At 43.6% G+C, this 24327-nt stretch overlaps 1 protein-coding gene across 2 annotated transcripts in view; it reads left to right on the forward strand.

The window, feature by feature from the left end:
- AGAP3 (ArfGAP with GTPase domain, ankyrin repeat and PH domain 3) overlaps positions 1-24327 on the forward strand; it is a 1011227-nt gene that overhangs the window by 155758 nt on the left and 831142 nt on the right. For both annotated transcript variants that reach the window (XM_029587235.1, XM_029587233.1), the window contains exon 2: positions 10898-10956. In XM_029587235.1, the coding sequence (XP_029443095.1) occupies positions 10898-10956 (59 nt within the window). The remainder of the gene's footprint in view (positions 1-10897; positions 10957-24327) is intronic.

A 24327-nucleotide genomic window follows, 5' to 3' on the forward strand; every position in this document is an offset into this window, starting at 1 on the left:
GTCAACGACCTCCAGGCCTTAGTGACTTATCCACCTTTACACTAAGTATTATCATGACGGTTGTCTTGTATTCCTGCCTAAGGTAGTGATGGACTTCCAACTTAACCAGTCCATCGTCCTTCCAATATTGTTTCTGAGGCCCCATTCGCACCAAGGTGAACGAGCTCTGCACAGTTTGGACTGCAAATGAGCTTTAGCGTTCTATCTAGAGTGGACAGAAGCACAAGGACCGTCCACCCAACTTTTTATTTTTTTTGATAGGAATAGATGTTGCGTCTGTTGGTCTTTGACTTCTTCGCCCTGCCCTACCTCTCTCTACTTGCGGCTCCTCCCGCTCATCTTGGACTGATGGCCACCGCGGCATCTGTTTGCCGACCTCTCCGGTTGTCCCCGGACCGGCTTGGTGCTGCCTCCCCGCCATGCTCCTTCAAGGTACCTCTAGGGCATGTGCTCGCACGCCGCTCTCATCTTTTATTTCCACGATGGCGTGAACCTCAGGGGCATCCCCCTGTTCTGACATCACGGACTCCAGGGTATATCTGCCTACTGCATTTGCTAGCTCGTTGAGTTAGCAACAGGAATTCCTTACGGATGGGATTCACTCTCCGTTCCTAAGCTACTCTGCCACTCCAGTGCTATCTGGAACTCTTACTACCCTTCGGGGTCTCTAACGGGGTACCCGTTCCTCGGGGGCCTCTCTGCTTCTTTCAGGTGCTGCTATCAGGAAACCGGTACTCGTTCCTCGAGGGCCCATGTTCCCTGTGTCACTGCCTGTAACTTCTACCTTCTACTTGGAAGAACTATCTACAGTCACCATCTGTGAGTACAGAAACATCTCTCTCTCTACAGTACTGCTTCGCCGGAATCAGGTACTCGCTCTCCCTCTCCCTACTCCCCTGATTTGCTTTGCCCTCAGACCTCAACTCCTCCACCTGCCACTTTCTCTCCCCTTCCACTCTATCTGCTCTCCGAGTTTGGTCTCTTTCTCAATACTGCCCCTCATACAAGCTCCCTCTTTCCCTCTCTCTGTCTCACCTCCCCCCCCCCCTACACACACAGGCTCACTTTCTCTTGTGTACATACACATCCCCTCATACAGGCTCCCTCTCTTTCTCTCTTGCACATGCACATCCCCTCATACAGTCTCCCTCTCTCTCTCTTTCTCTCACATACACACACACCCTCATACAGGCGCCCTCTTTCTCTTGCACATACACCATACAGACTGTCTTTCTCTCTCAGACATACACCCTCACATAGTCTACCTATGTCTCTCTCACATTCCCCTCCACACTGACTCCCTCTCTCGCTAACCCCCCCTACACACAGGTTCGTTTTCTCTCTTACACACACAGGTTCCTCTTCTCTCTCTCTCACATACACAGATCCCTTCACACAGGCTCTTTCTTACATATTCACACACCCTCACTCAGGCTCCCTCTCTTACAAACAGGCACCCTCACATTCACACAATCCCTTTTTCACACATACCAGCTCCCAATCTCTCTCTCACATACACACTCTTTCACAATCTTCTCACCCCGCAGGCTCGCACACACACACACACACACACACACACACACACACACACACAGACCTGTTCCATCTTCGCTGTGAGCGGGTTGGCCTCCGTTTGCGGCACTCCTGGGCCTGCTTCATCTTTGCCACGTGCGGGACTCCTGGGCCTGCTTCATCTTCACTGCGAGCAGGATGGCCTTCGTCTAGAATGGAGGAGTAGCATAGTGGTTAGAGCAGCAGGCTACTACCCAGGGAAACTACAGTTCACATCCTGCTGTTGCTCCTTCTGATCTTGGGCAAATCACTTTACCATCTGTTGCCTCAGGTACAAAATTATATTGTAAGCCATGTGGGGATAGGGAAATACCTATAGTACCTTAATGTAATTTGCTTTGATGTACATTTTGAAGTGCCGTGAAGCGGAATATAAAAATCTAAATAAAATAAATATGGACCTCTGTGTGTGTGTGTGTGTGTGTATATATATAGATGTAGATATAGATATAAATAAATAAAGTCTTTGGGAGAGAGTAGTCTGGTGATCAGCAAGGTAATTTCCTTGCTGAAAGAGCTTGGTTGGGTGGTGAACCTGGCCAAGAGCAGTCTCTGGCCTTCTAAGTCGTTGAATTATCTGGGAGTTTGTTTTGATCAAGGCTGGGCAAGCTTTTTCTACTGGACTCATGGATCCAAAAGTTGATGTCTCAGGTACGTCAGTTAGTGAACACTATCCGCCCAACGGTGTGGAACTAACTACAGGTGCTCTGCTTGGCAGCACCCCTAGAAGTGGTGCCCTGGGCGAGGGCGCATATGCATCCTCTTAAGCGCTCACTGTTGTCTCGTTGGAACCTGCAGTCTCAGGATTATTCAGTTCGGCTCCATTTGCCCGATGGGAAATCTGCTCTCACCTCCACTGATGGTTGCAGGAGGCTCTTCTGAGAGAGGGTTTCCTTGTCCTCCCCGAACTGGTTGGTGCTCATGTCAGATGCGAGTCTCCAGGGTTGGGGAGCTTACTGTCAGGAACTGACGGCACAGGGACATTGTATGGGAGAAGAGGTTCTCTGGAACGTCAATTGCCTGGAAGCTTGGGCGGTCAGGTTGGTGTGCTTGCAGTTCAACCACAAACTACTGGGTCAAGTGGTCCACGTGATGTTGGACAATGCAACGACAGTGGCCTATATCAATCGCCAGGGAGGAACTAAGAGCCAGCAAGTATGGTAGGAAATAGACCAATTTATGGAATGGGCGGAAGGACATCTTTAGATGATCTTGTCCTCTCACATTGCAGGAAAAGACAACATACAAGCAGACTTTCTCAGCAGGGAGAGTCTGGATCCCAGAGAATGGGCGTTGTCCCCCAAGGTGTTTCAGCTGATAGTGGATTGCTGGAGCCTTCCGTCTCGAGATCTGCTGGTGACTTCTCGCAATGCAAAGGTTCCTCGATTCTTCAGTCGCAGGAGAAATCCTTGGTTCCTGGGCATCGATGCTCTCGTACAAGTCTTGCTGGAAGACAAGTTGCTTTATGCCTTTCCTCCGTGACCCTTGCTGGGCAGGGTTATTCGCAGAATTGAAATCTACAGGGGGCTAGTACTCCTGGTGTCTCCAGATTGGCCCAGGCATCCATGGTATGCAGATTTGCGGAGTCTCCTGATGGAGGAAACCCTTCGCCTTCCGCAACACATGGATCTGTTGCAGCAGGGGCTGGTTCTTCACAAGGATCCAGCTTGGTTCTGTCTTACAGTTTAGCCCTTGAGAGGGCTCACCTGTTGAAGCGTGGATATTCTTCTGCAGTGATTGCTACCTTACTCTCGGAAGTTCTCCACTTCTTTAGCATATGTGTGGGTTTGGAGAATGTTTGAGGCCTGGTGTGAGGAGCGAGGCGTTCTTCCTCGTTCGGTTAAGATTCTGCTTATCCTGGATTTTTTGCAGGATAGGTTGAATAAGAGATTGGCCCTTAATTCCTTGAAGGCTCAGGTTGTGGCTCTTACATGTTTCAGAGGCGTGGTAAGTGGTGTCTTCATATCGTCCCATCCTGATGTGGGCCCATTTCTTGAAGGGAGTGAAATACCTTTGGCCTCACTTACAGTTGCTGGTTCCTTTGTGGAGTCTTAACCAGGTGCTGGATTTTTTAGCAGGCCCTGCGTTTTCACTGCACAGTGTTCCTGGTGGCTAAATGTTCTGCGTGTCGCATTTCCAAGTTGCAGGCCTTGTCTTGCTGGGAGCTGTTCCTTTGGGAGACTCCAGAGATGTTACAGTTGTGTACTGTAACATCCTGTTCTTGCTTAAGGTGATCTCAGAGTTTCATTTGAATTAGTCCATGGCTCCTTGCGCTCCTTGGATGTCAAGAGACTTGTCGTGTGGTATCTGGACGTTTCTGAATTTTTTCGAAAGATGGATCGCCTGTTCTCCATTTCGGGAGTAAGCAGGGCACTCTGGCTTTGTAGGTTATGATAGCTCGCTGGATTAAGGAGGTAGTCACGGCTGCATATGTGGATGCTGAAAAATCATTGCCTACTTAGATTAGGGCTCATTCCACTAGAGCTCAGGCAATGTCATGGGTGGAGGTTCGCTAGTTGTTTCTTATCAACATTTGCCAAGCTGTGACGTGGTCTTCCTTACACACCTTTTCCATGTTTTCTCGTCTGGATGTGCAGGCTCAGAAGGGTGCAGTCTTTGCATGTGCTGTGTTGACTGGACTGTGTGCAGCCTCCCACCCTTTTCAGGAGTAGCTTTGGTAAATCCTACTGATGCTGATTCCATCTGTCTACACGGTAGGACTTCTGTGATGATGCCACTACAAGTTAGCAGATGTCACTTACCTGGGTGATCACCTCTTCAGAGGCAAGCTCAGATAAAGGAGCAACATGTGACAGTCCAGTCCTTATCCACAGGATCGGAGTAACAGTCTAGTTTGAGGAGGCCTTTCTATGCTTTTAAAATAATTTCCATAGATGCCCATTCCAGTAATTCATTGGGACAGGATCCTGCCTTTACTTACTTATTTATTTATTTTATTTGCTTTTATATACCGATATTCAGCAATGCCATCACGTCAGTTTACATATAACAATTTTAACTAAAAAATGGATACAATGTAATAAATATAACAAATGAGGGGAAAAAATGGGATATGTATTACAAAATATAATTATCAAATATGTTAAAAATCAATGAAAGATTGGGGTTGAGAAGAGGGAGAAACAAGAGAGGGATGGAAAAGAGTGTTAGTGATTGATAAAATGGAAGGGGGGTGGGAAAAAGGGGAGTAAAGGGGAAGGTATAATTGAAAGTGATAGAGGGGTTATTGATATTAAGACATTGTAAATGCTTTATTGAAAAGCCAAGTTTTTAATTTTTTCTTGAAAGTTTTAGTAGCTTCTTCAAGTCTTATTTCTGTGGGTAACGTATTCCATGAAGCTGGTCCTGCAATGGAAAAAGCACGTCCTCTTGTAAATTGATGGTGTATCATTCTTAGTGAAGAAGTTAAGAGAAGCCCAGTATTTGTTGAACATAGGTTTCTAAGAGAGTCTTTAAAAAGAAGTGTGTCTTTCATCCATTCAGTTTTATTATTATAGAGAGCTTTGTGGATTAGCGTTAGGGTTTTATATATTATCCTGTGAGAGATTGGTAACCAATGAAGTTGTTTAAGAATCAGAGTGATATGTTCTGTTCTTTTGCAGTTGGATAAAGATCTAGCTGCTGCATTTTGTAGAAGCTGTAAAGGTTTTATAGTTGAGATTGGAAGACCTAGGAGAATTGCATTGCAGTAGTCTAGTTTTGAAAAAATTAAGGCTTGCAAAGCTGTTTTATAGTCTTGAAAGTGTAGAAGAGGTTTAATTCTTTTTAAAACTTGAAGTTTAAAGAAACCTTCTTTTATTATATTACTGATATTTTCTTAAAGTTTATTTCATTATCAATTGTAACTCCAAGATCTTTTGTAGTATGGATGAAATCTTTGTTTGTAGTGTAGCTTTCATCTCAAAGTTAGCAACATGAGTGCTGCTGCCTGAAGCAATACAGCAGGTCCAGCCCAAACCTGGATCAAGTTTTTGACCATCTTTCAAAACCAGCCACATTCCTCTCCAGTAGGAGAGTGAATCCAACACTATCTGGAGGAGTAGTGCAAGATCTCAAATGATCATTGAGCTCTCAAGATTGTATAATCTGGATATCACTTGTTTTTGTCGGCTCATCATACTTCCTCACTACTTAGTCTTGAATTGGATCCTGTCTCACTTACCGCAACTCCACCTAGAAGTGCATTCAGCGGACAAAAGAAACCGTTCTGACCAATCAGCATGGCCAGATGTTCTACTTCCGCTACTTCCTTATCCCCAAGAAAACTGGACTGAGATCCACCCTGCATTTAAGAGCCTTAATAAGCATATACTCTGGGAGAGATTCAAAATAATTCGCTCCATATAACTCATCCCTTAAGAAGATAAGAAGATAAGAACATGCCATACTGGGTCAGACCAAGGGTCCATCAAGCCCAGGATCCTGTTTCCAACAGTGGCCAATCCAGGCCATAAGATCCTGGCAAGTACCCCAAAACTAAGTCTATTCCATGTTCCCGTTGCTAGTAATAGCAGTGGCTATTTTCTAAGTCAACTTAATAGCAGGTAATGGACTTCTCCTCCAAGAACTTATCCAATCCTTTTTTAAACACAGCTATACTAACTGCACTAACCACATCCGCTGGCAACAAATTCCAGAGTTTAATTGTGCGTTGAGTGAAAAAGAACTTTCTCTGATTAGTTTTTAAATGTTGCTACACGCAAACTTCATGGAGTGCCTCCTAGTCTTTCTATTATCTGAAAGAGTAAATAACCGATCCACAGAGAAGGGCTACCAAAATGATAAGGGGAATGGAACAACTCCCTTATGAGGAAAGACTAAAGAGGTTAGGACTTTTCAGCTTGGAGAAGAGACGACTGAGGGGGGATATGATAGAGGTGTTTAAAATCATGAGAGGTCTAGAACGGGTAGATGTGAATCGGTTATTTACTCTTTCGGATAGTAGAAAGACTAGGGGGCACTCCATGAAGTTAGCATGGGCACATTTAAAAACTAAATCAGAGAAAGTTCTTTTTTACTCAACGCACAATTAAACTCTGGAATTTGTTGCCAGAGGATGTGGTTAGTGCAGTTAGTATAGCTGTGTTTAAAAAAGGATTGGATAAATTCTTGGAGGAGAAGTCCATTACATGCTATTAAGTTCACTTAGAGAATAGCCACTGCCATTAGCAATGGTAACATGGAATAGACTTAGTTTTTGGGTACTTGCCAGGTTCTTATGGCCTGGATTGGCCACTGTTGGAAACAGGATGCTGGGCTTGATGGACCCTTGGTCTGACCCAGTATGGCATTTTCTTATGTTCTTACCCGTTTTAGACCTCTCTTGATTTTAAACATCGCTATCATATCCCCCCTCAGCTGTCTCTTCTCCAAGCTGAAAAGTCCTAACCTCTTTAGTCTTTCCTCATAAGGGAGCTGTTCCATGCCCCTTATTTTGGTAGCCCTTCTCTGTACCTTCTCCATCACAATTATATCTTTTTTGAGATGCGGCGACCAGAATTGTACACAGTATTCAAGGTGCGGTCTCACTTTGGAGCGATACAGAGGCATTATGACATTTTCCTTCATTCAAAAGGGGGGGTAGTGAATCTAAAGGTCGCTTAAATTCACATATTCATTCTTCCTTCCTATTTTCACTGTTGGCGCTTTATGGGTGACTCTTCTCACTCTATGCACAGAGTACTTTCCTTCATCCTGTTATGTGGCACCGAAGGTCTTCATCAAGTGAAGCTGTAGTGGCAGTGCATCTTCAGGAACAGGGCATCTGGGTCTTCCCTTACCTGGACGACTGGCTTGTGATGACTTATTCCCAGGAAAGCATTTTGAACTCACTGCAGAAGACTATGCAGCTCTTTCAGTCTTTAGGATTCCTAGCGAATTTTGAGAATTCAACTCTAATTTTTCCCCAGAAAATCTGATTCATGAAGCATAGATATATTCTCTGCAAATAAGCTTTCCTACCGTCTGATTGGACAAATACACTCATGTCCTTTGTATACAGACTCTTGAACACAGATCAGTCAATGACCAGGGAAGTACTCGTCATTCTTAGCCACATGGTGGCAACAATTCATGTAGTTTCATTAAACCACCTTCACATATGGCTCCTGCAGTGTGACCTCTGCTTCCAATGGGACCAACTAACTCAACCCTTGACAACCAAAATGGAGGTTTCGCAAGAAATGAAGCTGGAATTTTGTTGGTTGCTAGACCGCTTCATCCTTTAGGAGGGAGCACTACTCCATCTGCTTCCTTGCAAAATATCTTTGGTGATGGATGCCTCCTCAAAATGTTGGGGGCTCACACAGGACCCTTTTGAGCTCAAGGAGCTTGGTCATTCTTAGACAATTTCATATCAACCACCTAGAATTGCAATTGATCAGATACCTGCTAACAACTTTCACTCATCTCCAAGGAAAGACCATTTTTATTCAAACTGTTAACCAAATAGCCATACTGGGCAGCACAGAGTCATGAACTCTTTCTCAGGAGGCGATAAAGATTTGGGAATGGGTAAGCAAAAAGCAAGCTGCCCTGCAAGTGACCTACTTTTCTGGGATCTTCAGCACGTTAGCAGATCATCTGAACAATTTTTCATCCATATGAATGGTCTCTGCAACAATCACTAGCAGACAGAAGTTGAAAAGGCCCTTTATTCTTTAGACTGTAAAAGAGTTTTGACTTACTAAAAAAGAAGAACTCAGCCATATTGTTAGGTCTTGCAATTATTTTATCTCTTACAATCTTAACAGACTGGGCAAAGTAGCTGTCAAACGTACATTGTCCAACTGGCTAGCAGATTGTATCACACACTGCTATTCACTAGCAGGCGTACAGTGACAGAAGTGATCAAGGCTCATCAAATTAGTCATGGCTACATCAGGGCCCATTTGCATGCGGCACCTCTCAAAGACATCTGCAAAGCTGCAGCTTGGTTGTTTGTGCACATCTTTATGTCCCATTATAATATTGACAGTCTTGCAAAGAGTGACAGTAAATTTGGACAAGCAGTTTAGTTACCTATTCTCCCAGTAGTCTACTCTCTCTATGGTAGGGTCCAGGTTGCTTATTTAGTAAACGCTTTGCTGGAAACCTCAGCTTGGAATTACTCACATGTCATTGCTATTTCAGCTCTGCATGTCCACAGAGAAAAAACAAGCTTGTTTACCCTAAATAGTGTTCTCCGTAGACAACAGGATGAATTAGCCATGCTAAATACTTGCCCGCCTTCCTGGATGGTGGACTATGTAGCTGGACTTAGCTGTGTTATCGAGTGAGGGGGCTCATGAGGCAACGCCCACATGGGAATTCCTGCACGTAATCAGTAGAGCAAAAGCTCATAGGAGCTTAGAGAGATGGGTCTATTCAGCACCGTCAGATGACATCACCCACATATTATGGCTAATTCATCCTGCTGTCTATGGAGTTTAAGGTAAGCAAATTTGCTTTCTCTTAGGTCAGAATAGAATGAGCAAAAGATGAAAATAGATGTGACAATGCCCTATTTTGTTTAATCTAGTCAGAGCTGGAGGAACAGGAGTGTTACCTTTTAATAAAAAAAAAGTATCGCCTTGTATATATGGTTTTTATTTGTTAACCTTTGTTTTCATGCATTCAAGTGAACTAACAGCAATCACTCTACTTTAAGAGTTTTCACAATTAGCAGAAAGTTTGGGAAATACTGAAAAAAGAATTATTCAGCGTGACTAATGCTTATTCAGTATGCAGTGTTCCTTCAAAACCTCATGATAGTCCTGAAAAAAATTATTTTTTGAGTGCTATCTAGTATTGTATATTCTGCTAAATTTAGGAAACTTGTTTTTGTTCAGTTTGGTTGGATAGGTATCCTTGGTGCCCACATGGATAAGTGGCATGGGACAGTGATCATAGGGTCTAATGCATCTAAGCAACCTTTCCACTACAGGCCGCATCCCTCCTCCTGTGGTAATGTCTCTAGTTGAGAAGAATGAACCTTGCTCATAAGCCAGGGATGCTGTCTGATCCCAGTCTCTCAGATTTACTGCTAGTGCTTCTCTCTGTTCTTGCGTTGTGCCAAAAAGTTTCCTTCTGGAGTTCAGAAGACGCAGAGGCAATATATCAAGGTGTGCCTAGACGTTCCTTTTAATCAGGCCAGAGGGGCCAATACAAATGGGACTATTTCTGTAGCTTTCTGCCACATTCTCTTGGTCTCTGATTGTATGTTTGATATTTGAATATTTTTTTCCATATGTTGTACAGAGTAGGTCCTCCCCTGCTTCCCATCTTCATGCATGCCTTGAAATGCTAAATCATGATCTGGTGTTACATTATTATGCTGTGAGAAATGAAATCTTGCCTCTATTTATCTTCTGGTATCACAAAGTTACACCATCTGGTACAGGAGAATCAAGCTGCATTATTACCCTCTGTTACTTTTCTAGGAATTATAACTGTTCACCTTACTCTCGGGCCGATACAGTAAAGTCCGCGGGAGATCCCGGTGCGCGCACAGGCCACTCTCCTGTGCGCGCGATTCACTATGCAAATTAGGCCCGGCGGTAAAAACAGGCAAAAGGAGGTGCTACGGACACTAGCGAGTCCCTAGCGCCTTCTTTTGGACCGGAGCGGTGGCTGTCAGCGGGTTGACAGCCGACGCTCAATTTTGCTGGTATCTGTTCTCGAGCCCGCTGACAGCCACGGGTTCGGAAACAGGACACCAGCAAAATTGAGCGTCTGGTTTTCAAGCCGTGGGCCGACTTCAAATTTTTTTTTTTTTTTTTTACTTTTGGTAACTTTCGGGACCTCCGACTTAATATCGCCATGATATTAAGTCGGAGGGTGCACAGAAAAGCAGTTTTTACTGCTTTTCTGTGCACTTTCCCAGTGCCCGAAGAAATTAGCGCCTACCTTTGGATAGGCGCTAATTTCTGAAAGCAAAATGTGCGGCTTGGCTGCGCATTTTGTTTTCTGAATCGCGCGGGAATACCTAATAGGGCCATCAACATGCATTTGCATGTTGCGGGTGCTATTAGGTTCGGGGGGTTGGACGCGCGTTTTCGGCCCCTTACTGAATAAGGGGTAACGCTAGCGCGTCGAAAACGCGCGTCCAATAGAGGGTTAACAGTACTGTATATCGGCCCGTCTGTGGGGAATGTTGTCGAGAGTCCACCCTGGCTATCGTGTGGGAAAGTGATGTTGTTCTAATAGAGAAAAGAATACTGCTGTGAATCAGGGTACGTGCAAAAGAGTATGGTGCAACATCTTCTAAAATATACTTCCTCTAAAATGTTTTGAATAAGGATTTTTTTGTGTGGTTTCCTTACAGACTCCTTTGTGAACAGTCAAGAATGGACGCTGAGTAGATCTGTGCCAGAGCTGAAAGTGGTAAGTGCATTTTCTTATCTTCTATTTAGGGGAGTGTTCAAGGCGAGAGATTCTGGCTACAGAATTGGTAAACTCTGTTAAAGCCAATGTCTATTCTTAGCTTCTAGGAAATTAGATTAGTGAATTGAGGTCAGAGAAGACAGGGTTCAAATCCTATTTATGTATTTATTTAAAATTTCTTGTTAGACAATTTCCCTAGTTCAGATGGACTGTCTGAAGCGATACACAATAACACATGCATAATAATCTATCACAAAAATTTTGTAAAAATCCAAATCAGCTAAAATAAAACATATGATGCTCCCGGGTAAGTTACTTCATCCTCCATATACTAAGCATTTCTCCTATAGAGACAGAATGGGAGACTCTTTAAATTGTAACCCCTCCTTTGCACCTGATTGTAACTTGCCCTGAGCAGAGTCATTAAATACAAATCTAATACATCTCGTCAGATATTTGTAAAATGTCTCTCTGCACATTCATTATACTCATTCTAATAGAAGCCATGCAATTCTAAATGTCTCACCTGCTCTTCCCTATCTACTCATCAGTTTCCCCAGACTCTCCTGCCTGCTCACCTAATAAATTCCCTCGTAAGGCTTTCTGTGCCAAGCATGCTTCATCCCACTTGGGGGAGGGGGGGGGGGGGGGATGTGTTCTGGCTCACCATCTCTGCAGCAGTCTCCTATTTGACATTCAAAATTATTACTCTGTGTACTCCATTCAAAACGTATTTCTGTAATTTAACTAATGTCCTCTACTCCCTGAATGTTGTAGCATGTCTTTTGTTCTTCTGTATACAATGTCTTTCTGAGGAACGGATTGCCTCAGCCTCCCACTTTAATTCGACTTCTGTGACAAGTTGGAGCTGTGTACACAAGTAGGGCAGTTCCCCAGGAAGCCACTCGCCTACATGCTTACACATACAACATCTAGCGAGAGTGGAGTGAACTTTAGACTAGGAATATATTTTGTATATATATATATATTGTTCTCCAAGGACATGATGAATGAGCGAATTCTTACAAGTTGAGTCTCGGCTGGTGCCACCAACTTCACAGCTTCTAGAGCTTTCAGAGCTCTACTGAGCATGTGCAAGCTCATTGTGCGGGGACTCTCGCTATTACGTTCTTATCTGTGGAGCTGGACATTTCACTCTGAGATAAAACATTTTTTTAAAATTTTGCCTCTATAGTTCTTTTAAGATTTTCTACATGGGACTCATTTTTTCAAAAATTCTTTTCTCCTCCATATCTCACTAGGAAGATTTTATGTTTTATTTTTTGTTTTGTTTTCTTTATTTTTGTCCATGACTGCACTGGTATTGGTGCATTAGTTGGGTTATTTTTCCTTTCTTAATCGAGTTCTGATTTTGCATTGGCTAGTTTTGGACTGATGGCCACCAAACTCAATGTCCAGTTGTCCCAAGTACAGCTGCATCATGTCGGCCAAAGATCAACATGATCGTTGTCTGCTGTGTGTTCGGGCACCACAGTGACCTCTGGGGATACTGCACAAGTGGGAAGATGACTCATCAAACTCACTTAGAGCTCATAGAAAAGCTCTTTGGTTGGATATGTCTGTGCCATCAGCATCGGAGACATTGAAGAAATCAGGTGCTCATAGAAATCAGGTGCTCATAGAAAAGCTCTTTGGTTGGATATGTCTGTGCCATCAGCATCGGAGACATTGAAGAAATCAGGTGCTCCAGCAGTTGGTAGTGAGACGGCTTTGTCCTTCATAGCCTCAAGCATTAATAAAGAATGGGAGACAGTGCACTGTTCAGTTCCTCCCATCTTATGAAAGGGACGGGGTCTACTTCATTGGTAACTGCATTGAGGGATACTGATGCAGAGCACTGATTGAAGGCAAAGAAACACTGATATTGGTCCAATAGAAACATAGGCCATATGGTCGTTTTCTGCCATTATGTGTCTTTCAAAGTCTGTACATGTACACCTACTGTACAGCTTTACAAGCTTTACCACCCCTTCAGAGATCCTCTGTTTAGCCTATACTTTATTTATTGTTTTATCCATCCATCTTGTGATTTATTCATACAGTCTTATAGTTTGCAACTTCCATAAAACATGTCCAGTGCGATTCCATAAAATACAAAGATAAAACAGTATACAAAATAAAATGACATTCTCTAACTTCAAAGGGAGAGGCAGTTCCATGCATCTACTGCAATCTCTGTGAAGAAATATTTTCTTACATTACTCCTCAGTCGATCCCCTTTTACCCGCATCCCATGACCCCTGGTTTGCGTCTCCTTTCCATTGAAAGAGGCTTGCCTCCTGTGCATGGAAATCTTTGAGGTATTTACATGTCTATCATAGCTCTCCTATCCTGCTTTTTAGAGTATACATGTTTAGATCTTTAAGTCTGTCCCCATATGCTTTAGAACAGTGGTTCTCAACCTTTTTTCCATCAGGACACACCTGAGAGATGATGCTCACATGCGTGACACACTGAACACGTGACCGTCATGGGATTGAATGTAAGCATATGCTGTGCATCCACAGGAATCCCCCACTTCCTAACAATGGGTGCAGAGCAGAACTAAGATATTTCCCTGTACAACTCACCCTACAAAAATGATTCTGATTCTGGTATCATCTTAATAACAGCATCACAAACTCCCTCTACTACCAGGTGCATTGTAAAATAATACAAACAAACCCCGCTCTATACACATTTATCAAACCGGGCATACTTCACAGCACTAACTCCAAGAAATGAAAAAGCAGTAGCCCTATCCATGAAAAGTGCAATATAATATTGAGAATATACAACAAATAAGGCTGATACAAACCTCTAGTAAAGTACCTCATCTCAGTCACATACACACACAACACAGACAGACCTGCCTTCACCAAATATAGAATAAAAGAGCACAACTTACAAGGACTACTTTTCCTTTTATTGGAACTTTTCTGTTTTTATGCAGCAACTTGTGTAACATCTTGAGCAGCTTCTGCAGTTTGTCAGCTGGCAATCTGGAAATCATGCTGTCCAAATCCAACTCTTATATCTAGGAAATGGTCCTTCGGTGTTCTCATGTGCTAAAGATATGCTGAAGTCTCCAGCCACAGTTTGTATTCTTGGATTAATCAGTCATTAGAATCAGATTCTGCAGGCCCTATGAATAGGAAGTCATCAAGGTAATGTGATGATATTCAGGCCAGCCCTCTGCATCATGAACCAGCACAAAAAGGAACTTCACAGTTTGATATATGCACAAGACACAGAGCACCCCAACAGCTTGTACGTGTCAAAATAATATTGGTCACGGAATTTACACTTTTGGATAATAGAAGGTCTAGGGGGCACTCCATGAAGTTAGCAAGTAGCACATTTAAGACTAATCGGAGAAAATTCTTTTTCACTCAACGCACAATAAAGCTCTGGAATTTGTTGCCAGAGGATGTGGTTAGTGCAGTTAGTGTAGCAGGGTACAAAAAAGGTTTGGATAGGTTCTTGGAGGATAAGTCCATTAACAGCTATTAATCAAGTTTACTTAGGGAATAGCCACTAATATTAATTGCATCAGTAGCATGGTGTTTGGGTAATTGCACCTGGTAGCATTGGTGTTTGGGTAATTGCCAGGTTCTTGTGGCCTGATTTGGCCACTGTTGGAATCAGGATGCTGGGCTTGATGGACCTTTGATCTGACCCAGTATGGCAATTTCTTATGTTCTTATGTAATTTAGGAATCCTGCCGGGTACCTGTGACCTGGATTGGCCACTGTTGGAATCAGGATGCTGGGCTTGATAGACCCTTGGTCTGACCCAGCATGGCATGTTCTTATGTTCTTAATTTAAAGCCCAACAAAGGAAAACTGTATGGGTGGATACCAATTTTTGCCATTAAGGCAGCCTCACCACACTCCCACAATAAGGCTATTGGACTGTGCAGTCCTCTAGCAACAGGTGATCATTCATCAAGGCCCCGGGGGGGAGATAGATTCTGAATTAGCCGAAATTTGCCTGGCTCTTTTTTTGGGACCACTGCCAGGGAAGACAAGACCATTTGGGTTAAATTACCAGGATGAGGACTATCCAATGTAACTGCTGTGGAGCCTTTATTTTGAGGGAAAGCATCTGGAAACTTAGAGCATGCCCAATTTGTGCACAACTCTCTTCCCTGAAAAAGGAGTTGACTGACATTAAAAATCAATTAGCTTCAATTAAAAATAATACACCCACATTGCATTACTCAGAATATAATTCCCCAATATCACAGAAAAACCAGGAGTCAAGAAAAGGAAATTCATTAGGCTCAGGAAGGACCCACAGTCACCCATTCTTGACAGAAGAGCAGTCAACAGGTATACCCCCCCACTCAAACAGGTCATTAAGAAACTCTTTAAAATCCAGGAATACAGTGGGCTCTGGTAGAATTAGACCTGTGATGAGGAGACACACCATGTACCAAATGCAAAAAGAACAAGCCTTCTCTATATTAAAAACTGAAGAAGTTCATGAGAAAAACATTGAAGTGTTACCAGAAAAGAGGGAAAAAACACAATGCATGCAGTATTTCAGGATCCATAACCAAAAGAAAAATCTAATTGAGAGGAATAACTCTGTCAACAGTGGCACAACTACAAAAAGAAGAGTGAAGTGAATAACAAATCTCAACTAATATCTTATAAGGAGTCCAGGAAATGCAATAACCTTAAAGAGAGTACCTGGAAGGTAATGACCACAAATGCTCATAGTTTGGGAAATAAAATCCCAGATCTGCAGGCCCTAATGGCTGAGGCAGAATTAGACATTGTTGCTATAACAGAAACATGGTTCACAGAATCTCATGAATGGGATACAACAATACCAGGCTACAACTTGTTAAGGAAGGACAGAAAGGATAGAAAAGGGGGAGGTGTGGCTCTTTATGTCAGACAAAACATCCAAGCAACTGAGCTACAAGGAAGTTGGGGTAAGGAAGAAGCTCTATGGCTCGACCTAAAAAAAGATGACGGAGCATCCATTTATATTGGAGTGGTTTACAGGCCTCCAAACCAAAAGGAAGAGCTGGACAGAGAGCTGGTTGAAGACATCCATAAGATAGGTAAGAAGGGAGAAGTGGTGATCGTAGGTGACTTTAATATGCCAGATGTAGACTGGAAAATCCCATCTGCAGAAACTAAAAATAGTAGAGCGATAGTGGATGCCATGCAAGTATCTTTGTTCAAACAAATGGTGTTGGAACCCACGAGAGAAGGAGCTATACTCGACTTAGTGCTCACTAATGCAGATAATGTCTCAGATGTCCAGGTGGGAGCCCACCTCAGCAGCAGTGACCATCAAACGGTATGGTTTAATATCAATAAAAGAATAGGGAAAAGAACCACAAAGACCCGAGTTTTACAGTTCAAAAACACAGACTTTGAGGAAATGGGTAAGTACCTGGAGGAAGAACTAAAAGGATGGGGAGAACGAGAGAGATGTGGATCAGCAGTGGACCAATCTAAAAGGAGCAATCACCAAGGCAACTGCTCTATATGTTAGAAATGTAAAGAAAAGCAAAAGGAAACTGAAACCTATCTGGTTCTCAAAGGAGGTGGCTGACAAAATTAAAGCTAAAAGAACAGCATTCAAGATATATAAAAGATCCCAAAGGGAGGAGCACAAAGAAGCATATTTGAATCAACTGAGGGAGACAAAGAAATTAATTAAGTTGGCAAAAAGTCAAGCGGAAGAGAGGATTGCCAAGGAGATAAAAAATGGTGACAAAACATTTTTCAGATACATCAGCGAAAAGAGAAAGGTCCAAAGTGGTATAGCAAAATTGAAAGGTGGTAATGATCAATGTGTGGAGAGTGACGAAGAAATGGCAGAAATATTAAACGAATACTTCAGCTCTGTGTTCACTAAAGAAGACCCTGGAGAAGGACCATCTCTACACAACAAGAAACTGGAGGGAAGTGGAATAGATGAAAATCCTTTCACAGTAGAAAATGTGTGGGAAGAGCTAAAGAACCTGAAAGTGGACAAAGCCATGGGGCCTGATGGTATCCATCCAAGGATATTGAGGGAGCTCAGAGATGTTCTGGCGGCTCCACTGTGTGACCTGTTCAATAGATCCCTAGAAACGGGAGTGGTGCCGAGTGATTGGAGAAGAGCGGTGGTGGTCCCGCTTCACAAGAGTGGCAACAGGGAGGAGGCTGGAAACTACAGACCAGTTAGCCTCACTTCGGTGGTGGGAAAAGTAATGGAGTCACTGCTGAAAGAGAGACTAGTGAACAATCTACAGTCCGGAGAATCGATGGACCAGAGGCAACATGGTTTCACCAGGGGAAGATCCTGTCAGACAAATCTGATTGACTTTTTTGACTGGGTAACCAAGGAATTGGATCAAGGAAGAGCACTCGATATCATATACTTGGATTTCAGCAAAGCTTTTGATACGGTTCCGCACAGGAGACTGGTGAATAAAACGAGAAGCTTGGGAGTGAGTGCCAATGTGGTGACCTGGATTGCAAATTGGTTGACGGACAGAAGACAATGTGTGATGGTAAATGGAACCTTCTCTGAGGAGAGAGCGGTTATAAGTGGTGTACCGCAAGGATCGGTGTTGGGACCGGTCCTGTTCAATATCTTTGTGAGCGACATTGCGGACGGGATTGAAGGTAAGGTTTGTCTTTTTGCGGATGACACTAAGATCTGCAACAGAGTGGACACGCCGGAAGGAGTGGAGAGAATGAGACAGGATCTAAGGAAACTGGAAGAGTGGTCGAAGACATGGCAGCTGAGATTCAATGCAAAGAAATGCAAAGTCATGCATATGGGGAGTGGAAATCCGAATGAAATGTATTCGATGGGGGGGGGAAGGCTGATGTGCACGGAGCAGGAGAGGGACCTTGGGGTGATAGTATCTAATGATATGAAGTCTGCGAAACAATGCGACAAGGCTATAGCAAAAGCCAGAAGAATGCTGGGCTGCATAGAGAGAGGAATATCGAGTAAGAAAAGGGAAGTGATTATTCCCCTGTACAGGTCCTTGGTGAGGCCTCACCTGGAGTACTGTGTTCAGTTCTGGAGACCGTATCTTCAAAAAGACAAAGACAAGATGGAAGCGGTACAGAGAAGGGCGACCAGGAAGGTGGAGGATCTTCATCAGATGACGTACGAGGAGAGATTGAAGAATCTAAATATGTACACCCTGGAGGAGAGGAGGAGCAGAGGTGATATGATACAGACTTTCAGATACTTGAAAGGTTTTAATGATCCAAAGACAACGACAAACCTTTTCCGTAGGAAGAAAATCAGCAGAACCAGGGGTCACGATTTGAAGCTCCAGGGAGGAAGATTCAGAACCAATGTCAGGAAGTATTTCTTCACGGAGAGGGTGGTGGATGCCTGGAATGCCCTTCCGGAGGAAGTGGTGAAGACCAGAACTGTGAGGGACTTCAAAGGGGCGTGGGATAAACACTGTGGATCCATAAAGTCAAGAGACCGCCAATGTAGAGTGGGTGGCTCACCAGAAAGATGGCTACTGCCCGGAGACAATACCCTTATTAAATAAACATACAGATGCTTACTGTGACTCCAACATCGCTCTAAGCTTCAACGGCAAGAGGAAATGTGGAAAAAAGGATTTGCTATCACAAAGAGGGGAGTAGCTGGCTTGTTACGGCGGTTACTACCCCAAACCAAATAAGCCTAATACTTCACTTTCCAAGCATATACAGCATAGTTCTCTGCTTCAACGGCAGGGGAGAAGAAAAGAGGGTTCGCACTCACAAAGCGGGGAGTAGCTGGCTTATTACGGCGGTTACTACCCCAAACCAAATGTGCCTGATACTTCGCTTTCGATGCATATCCAGCATGGCTCTCTGCTTCATGGCATGGGAGAGGCTGATACATCAAGCATTTCCAGCATAGCTCTCTGCTTCAACAGCAGGGGAATAAGAAAAGCTGAGGCTTCACGCATATCCAGAATAGCTTCAACTGCAGGGGAGAAGAAAAAAAAAAAAAAAAAAAGGATTCGCACTCACAAAGCAGGGAGTAGCTGGCTTGTTACGGCGGTTACTACCCTAAACCAAAAGGGCCTGATACTTCACTTTCAATGCATAACCAGCATGGCTCTCCGCTTCAACGGCAGGAGAGAAGAAAAACAACCAATAGGGGCTGTATGACATAGTCTGGGTAAAGGGAATAAACATGGGTGTAGCTTGCTTATTGCAGCAGTTACTACCCCTACTACCCCTAACTAATCAAGCTAGGTATTTCACTTGGATGCAGCTCCATCACTGCTCTCTACATTAATGGTGGGGGTGGAAGGGAAATAGAACCAAGAGTTAAGAGAAAATGATAAGTATGAGAGAAAAAAATGTGTGAAGCTTGCTGGGCAGACTGGATGGGCCGTTTGGTCTTCTTCTGCCGTCATTTCTATGTTTCTATGTTTCTATGGGAATGGGCCTGCCCTCTGACCTAGTGCCAATTCTGTGTCTACTTTTTGTTGAAAGATGCATGTCGAAAGGTGAAAGGAGCATTGTCTATAGTGGTGCCATCCATGAAAAGGCATTATGAGTCCCTTGCAATAGCCTTGCTTTATGTGGAAGGCCTCCCCATGCAGTCCAGCCATGCAGACATTGCAGCATGGTTTATGGTCGATGGAGCTTTAAGAAAAATGGAGGATTTATTTGTATCTTGTAGAACTCCCTTCAGCAGCAGGCTTACTTGTGCATTTGGTTACTGGGTATGAAGCAGAACAAGTTGATCAGACATATTTGAACTTAAGAGTCCCGAAATGTGCAAGAGGATTTGTTTTAATGACCTCAGACATTAGTAAGGGCTTTCACTGATCTGGAGACCTGTGCCGTCGCATGAGAAAACCTCTGTGACGATCTGTTGTGAATGCCGGCATCATTTGTTTCTTGGTCATTTACTTAAGCCAGAGGCTGACAACCTGCATTTCCCAGAGCATAAAATGATTATCTTCCATCTTGTCTCTGAAACGTTTGTTGTAATTCAACCGAGCCCATCTGTCATAAACTTTGTAGGCCTCCAAGATGGTATTGGTGTAACTTAGCATAAGACTGTATTGTGAAAGGCCCTCTTGCCCAATGACGCTCATCATCCTTAGAAGCACTCAGGTCCAGTTGATTGTTTCTTGGTACTCTCTTATCCGCGCTGCCTGTCTGATTGTTGGTTTTTCCTTCTACCTATCTCCCCGTTTTCACCTCCCTTCCCAGATCCTGATTATGTCTTTGTATGTGCACCTCCTGATTTTCTTGCATAATGCCTTGGGCACTCTCTCCTAGAGTTGGTGAGGGCTGGGGGTCCCCTGATGCCTCCACGGCCTCTTCTATGGGCCACGGAGTGTTACCGTCTGAGGAACTCTCAGGCTCCGATATATCCATAAAATTTTCAGAACTGAAGCTACTCTTGCGCTTTTGTCTTGGTTTTCCCTTAAATTTACTCACCTGCACTGCCACCTTTTTGCTAGTGGATTGTGCATTATTACCTGTGTGCCCCGCATCTTACCCCTTGCAACTCCATTGCTCTTCTCTGTCGTGTTGTGTCCAGTGTTAGGTCTGACTGGCAGGTCCGGACAAACTTTGATACGAGTGTGATGAGTGTTTTTTTGGGGGGGGGGTGTCTTGTTCATTGCAATCTTGGGTTATATGTCGCTGTCACAGTAACCCTGGTGTTATCATCGTTGTGTGCATTAACAGTGCTTGAACTGACTTGTGGCTAAGAGGTCTGTAAAGGCCAATATCCCCAAGGGTAATGTGAACTAGGGGATGTCATCTGCTGAGTTCACCCATTGTGGAACCGGGCCACGAGGATGGATGACCAGGCCCCAATCGCTGGCTGGAAATAGGGGGCCATGTAACCCGTGCAGCCAGGAAACGCTATCAAAGACTGGGGCCCGCATGTGGCTCCACACATGGATAAGGCCATGTGGGAGCACTTGGAATGGATGATCCCACTTAGCTTACCTTTGTGCTGTTCCTGGCTCCTATGGCTACCATAATCTGTCCTGATGTCTGTGGAAGTGGGTACCTGTCTGCTAAAATCTCATTTATCCACAGATAATTTGCTGACACCCTGAAGCCATGTGGCTGTGCATACCTAGGAGGTCCCTGCTGTAGGGTCTGCACTGGAATTTCTGAGCTGTGTGTGGGCCCAAAGTCCTGCTATGGCATCATGGCCATTCTGACTTGATTTTCCTGCTGGACTGCGTAATGTCTCCCATGCTTAAAGTGGGACATTGCTGCGCCTGACATCCCCGTCCTCGCGTGCTCTAGGCCCCCCTCGTTTCTTTTTTCTGCTGGTATCTAGGGACACTCTGGTATGTAACCCTGGAACAAAGATTGAATTTATATATTTATCTGTCTATTTATTTTTTTTTTTTGCTTTTCTTATAATCTGCAGTCTTCACGGTATGTTTGATGCGGAGTACATTGTCACATACATTTTAATTTGTCAAACTTGTCACATTAAGGTAACTTACATAAAATGCATTCAGATATACAATATAATACATCTAATTAAAAGCAAGTGAAAATAAAAGGTTTTAACATGCTTTCTAAAAATGTTACTAGCTTTATTGCACTGAATATCTGCTTGGTAGTGCATTCCACATAGGAGCCAAATGAGTAAAGGTCTTCCCATTTGGGTAAAAGACACTCATAGTTCTCCCAAGACAAGCAGGATGGTAGTCCTCACATAAGGGTGACATCATCAGGATGGAGCCCAATCACGGAACACTTTTGTCAAAGTTTCTAGAACTTTGACTGGCACACTGAGCATGCCCAGCATGCCACTAAAGTGAAAAAACAAAAACAAGACCTATGTCTTGGAAAGGATTTTATTCAAATAGTATGGAACACACCTGACTCTGGCCAAAGTTTCGCCTTATGGCTGCGTCAGGGGCTCTACAAAAAAATACATTGAAAATAAAGTTTAAAGTAAAACAACCCAACAAAAATAATAATTAATAAAGAATATAATAAATGAAAAAGCAAGTTTGCTTTACCGTAAGCAGTGTTTCCGTAGATAGCAGGATGAATTAGCCATGCTGTCATGGGATCTATCAATCAGGTCCAGGAGGTGGAGCTTTACCAAGCAGAGATTTAGATTTTAGCTCTCTGCGGCTGCGCGTGTGTTCCCACGCAGGAAAGTAACAGATTCTCCTCAGCTTATTTATTTATTTATTTATTTAAGGTTTTTTTATACCGGCATTCATGAAGCGCTCACATCATGTCGGTTTACATAAAAAACAGGGGTGCAATGAATACAACAAAGAACATAGATAAACGTGATGAAGAGATGCAGTTACAATTAACAAGGACTATTGAACTGGGGTGGAGGAAATAAAGAGAGATAGAAGAAGTTAATTATATACAAGTATACAATATATACATTATACAATATATATAGCTGCTGTGTAGGATATTTTGCTGGCGAGGCGTGTTAATTGGAGTTCGGGAAAGCTTGCTTAAACAGCCATGTCTTGAGTCTTTTCCTAAAGGTTAGGAGGCATGGCTCATTTCTGAGATCTGGGGGGATGGAGTTCCATAAAGGTGGGCCTGCTGTGGAGAAGGCTCGATCTCTTAAGGTGCTGTGAATGGTGGTTTTAGTAGGGGGAACATGGAGGGATCCTCTGTATGCTTCTCTGGTAGGTCTTGTGGATTTGTGTACGCGGAGGGGAATTTGTAGGTCGATTGTGGTATGTTGGTGAATAATTTTGTATATCAAGGTGATGGATTTGTAGATAACTCTGAATTGAATAGGTAACCAGTGAAGGTCTTTTAGAACTGGGGAGATATGTTCTCTTTTCCTGGTGTTTGTTAGTAGACGGGCTGCTGCGTTTTGTACCATTTGGAGCGGTTTGGTGTATGAGGAAGGGAGACCAAGTAAGGTAGAGTTGCAGTAGTCTAACTTAGAGAAAATAATAGCTTGGAGGATGGTTCTGAAGTCTTTGGCATGGAAGAGGGGTCTTATCCTTTTAAAACTTGAAGTTTGTAGAAGCAGTCTTTGGTTGATCTATTGGTGGAGGCTTTGAAGTTCAGCTTATTGTCGATTATCACACCTAGATCTCTCACTTGAGTGGTTTGTGGGTTGGTTGGAAGAGAGGCGGTGAGATTGCTGTTCTCAGGAGTTATGAGTAATATTTCAGTTTTGGATGAGTTTAGTACTAGATTTAGGCTATTGAGGAGGCGTTTGATTTCTAGGTGACAGGACTCCCAGTAGTCGAGGGTTTTTGAGTATGATTCTTTGATGGGGATCAGGATCTGGATATCGTCTGCATAGAGAAAGTGTTTTAAGTTGAGGTTAGTGAGGAGTTGGCAAAGTGGTAGAAGGTAAATATTGAAGAGAGTAGGGGATAAAGAGGAGCCTTGTGGGACTCCAATGGATGAGTCGTGGCATGATGATTCTTTGTTCTGGATTTTGACCTTATAACCTCTGTTGATGAGAAACGATTTGAACCAGGAGAGAGCAGAGCCAGAAATTCCTATTGCAGCTAACTGGTTGATGAGGATGGAGTGATTGACTGTATCAAATGCTGCCGAAAGGTCCAGAAGGACCAATAGAAAAGGTTGACCTTTGTCGAGACCTAGGATGAGGAGGTCAGTAAGGGAGGTAAGGAGGGATTCTGTGCCTAGATTTTTGCGGAATCCATGTTGCGAGGCGGATAGAAGTTTGTTATCTTCAATATAGTCCGATAGTTGAGAGTTCACAAGCCTTTCCATAATCTTAGCGATGAAGGGAAGATTGGCTATTGGGCGGTAATTGTTGGGGTCTTTTGGTTCCAAATTCGGTTTTTTTAGGAGTGGTTTGAGTGAGGCCTGTTTGAGGTCTTCTGGGAAGGAACCGTGGGAGAGAGAACAGTTGATGTCCGCCAGTGTTTTGGAGATGGTGTCTGGGATTGAGAGGAGAAGTTTGGTGGGGATATGGTCCGCCGGGTGCGAGCATGGTTTCATTCTTTTAAGAATGATTTGAATTTCAGAGGCGGAGGAGGGTTCGAAAGATTCGAGGTGAATATTTTTGATGGGAGGCTGTAGAGTCGATGGTAGAGGGGCGATCTTGGAGGGTAGTTGAGTAAGAAGATTCATGATTTTGTTTTGAAAAAAGAGAGCGAGTTCTTCTGCTTTAGATTGAGCTTGAGTACTGGGGTATTCTGGGGAGGGGACTTGAGTGAGGCTGGATACATAGGCGAATAGAGTTTTAGTGTCAAAGACCATGTTGTGTATTTTGGGCGCATAAAAATCCCTTTTTGACTTAGAGGTGGAGGTCTTGTACAGGTGTAGCGTGAGTTTGTAGGCAGAGAGTGTGCTGGCGCTTGGAGATTTCCGCCAGTTAGCTTCCTCCTGTCTTCAATTTTGTTTGAGCCTTCTAAGTTCGTTGGTG

This window comes from Rhinatrema bivittatum, chromosome 2, assembly GCF_901001135.1.
Source record: "Rhinatrema bivittatum chromosome 2, aRhiBiv1.1, whole genome shotgun sequence".
NCBI lineage: Eukaryota > Metazoa > Chordata > Amphibia > Gymnophiona > Rhinatrematidae > Rhinatrema > Rhinatrema bivittatum.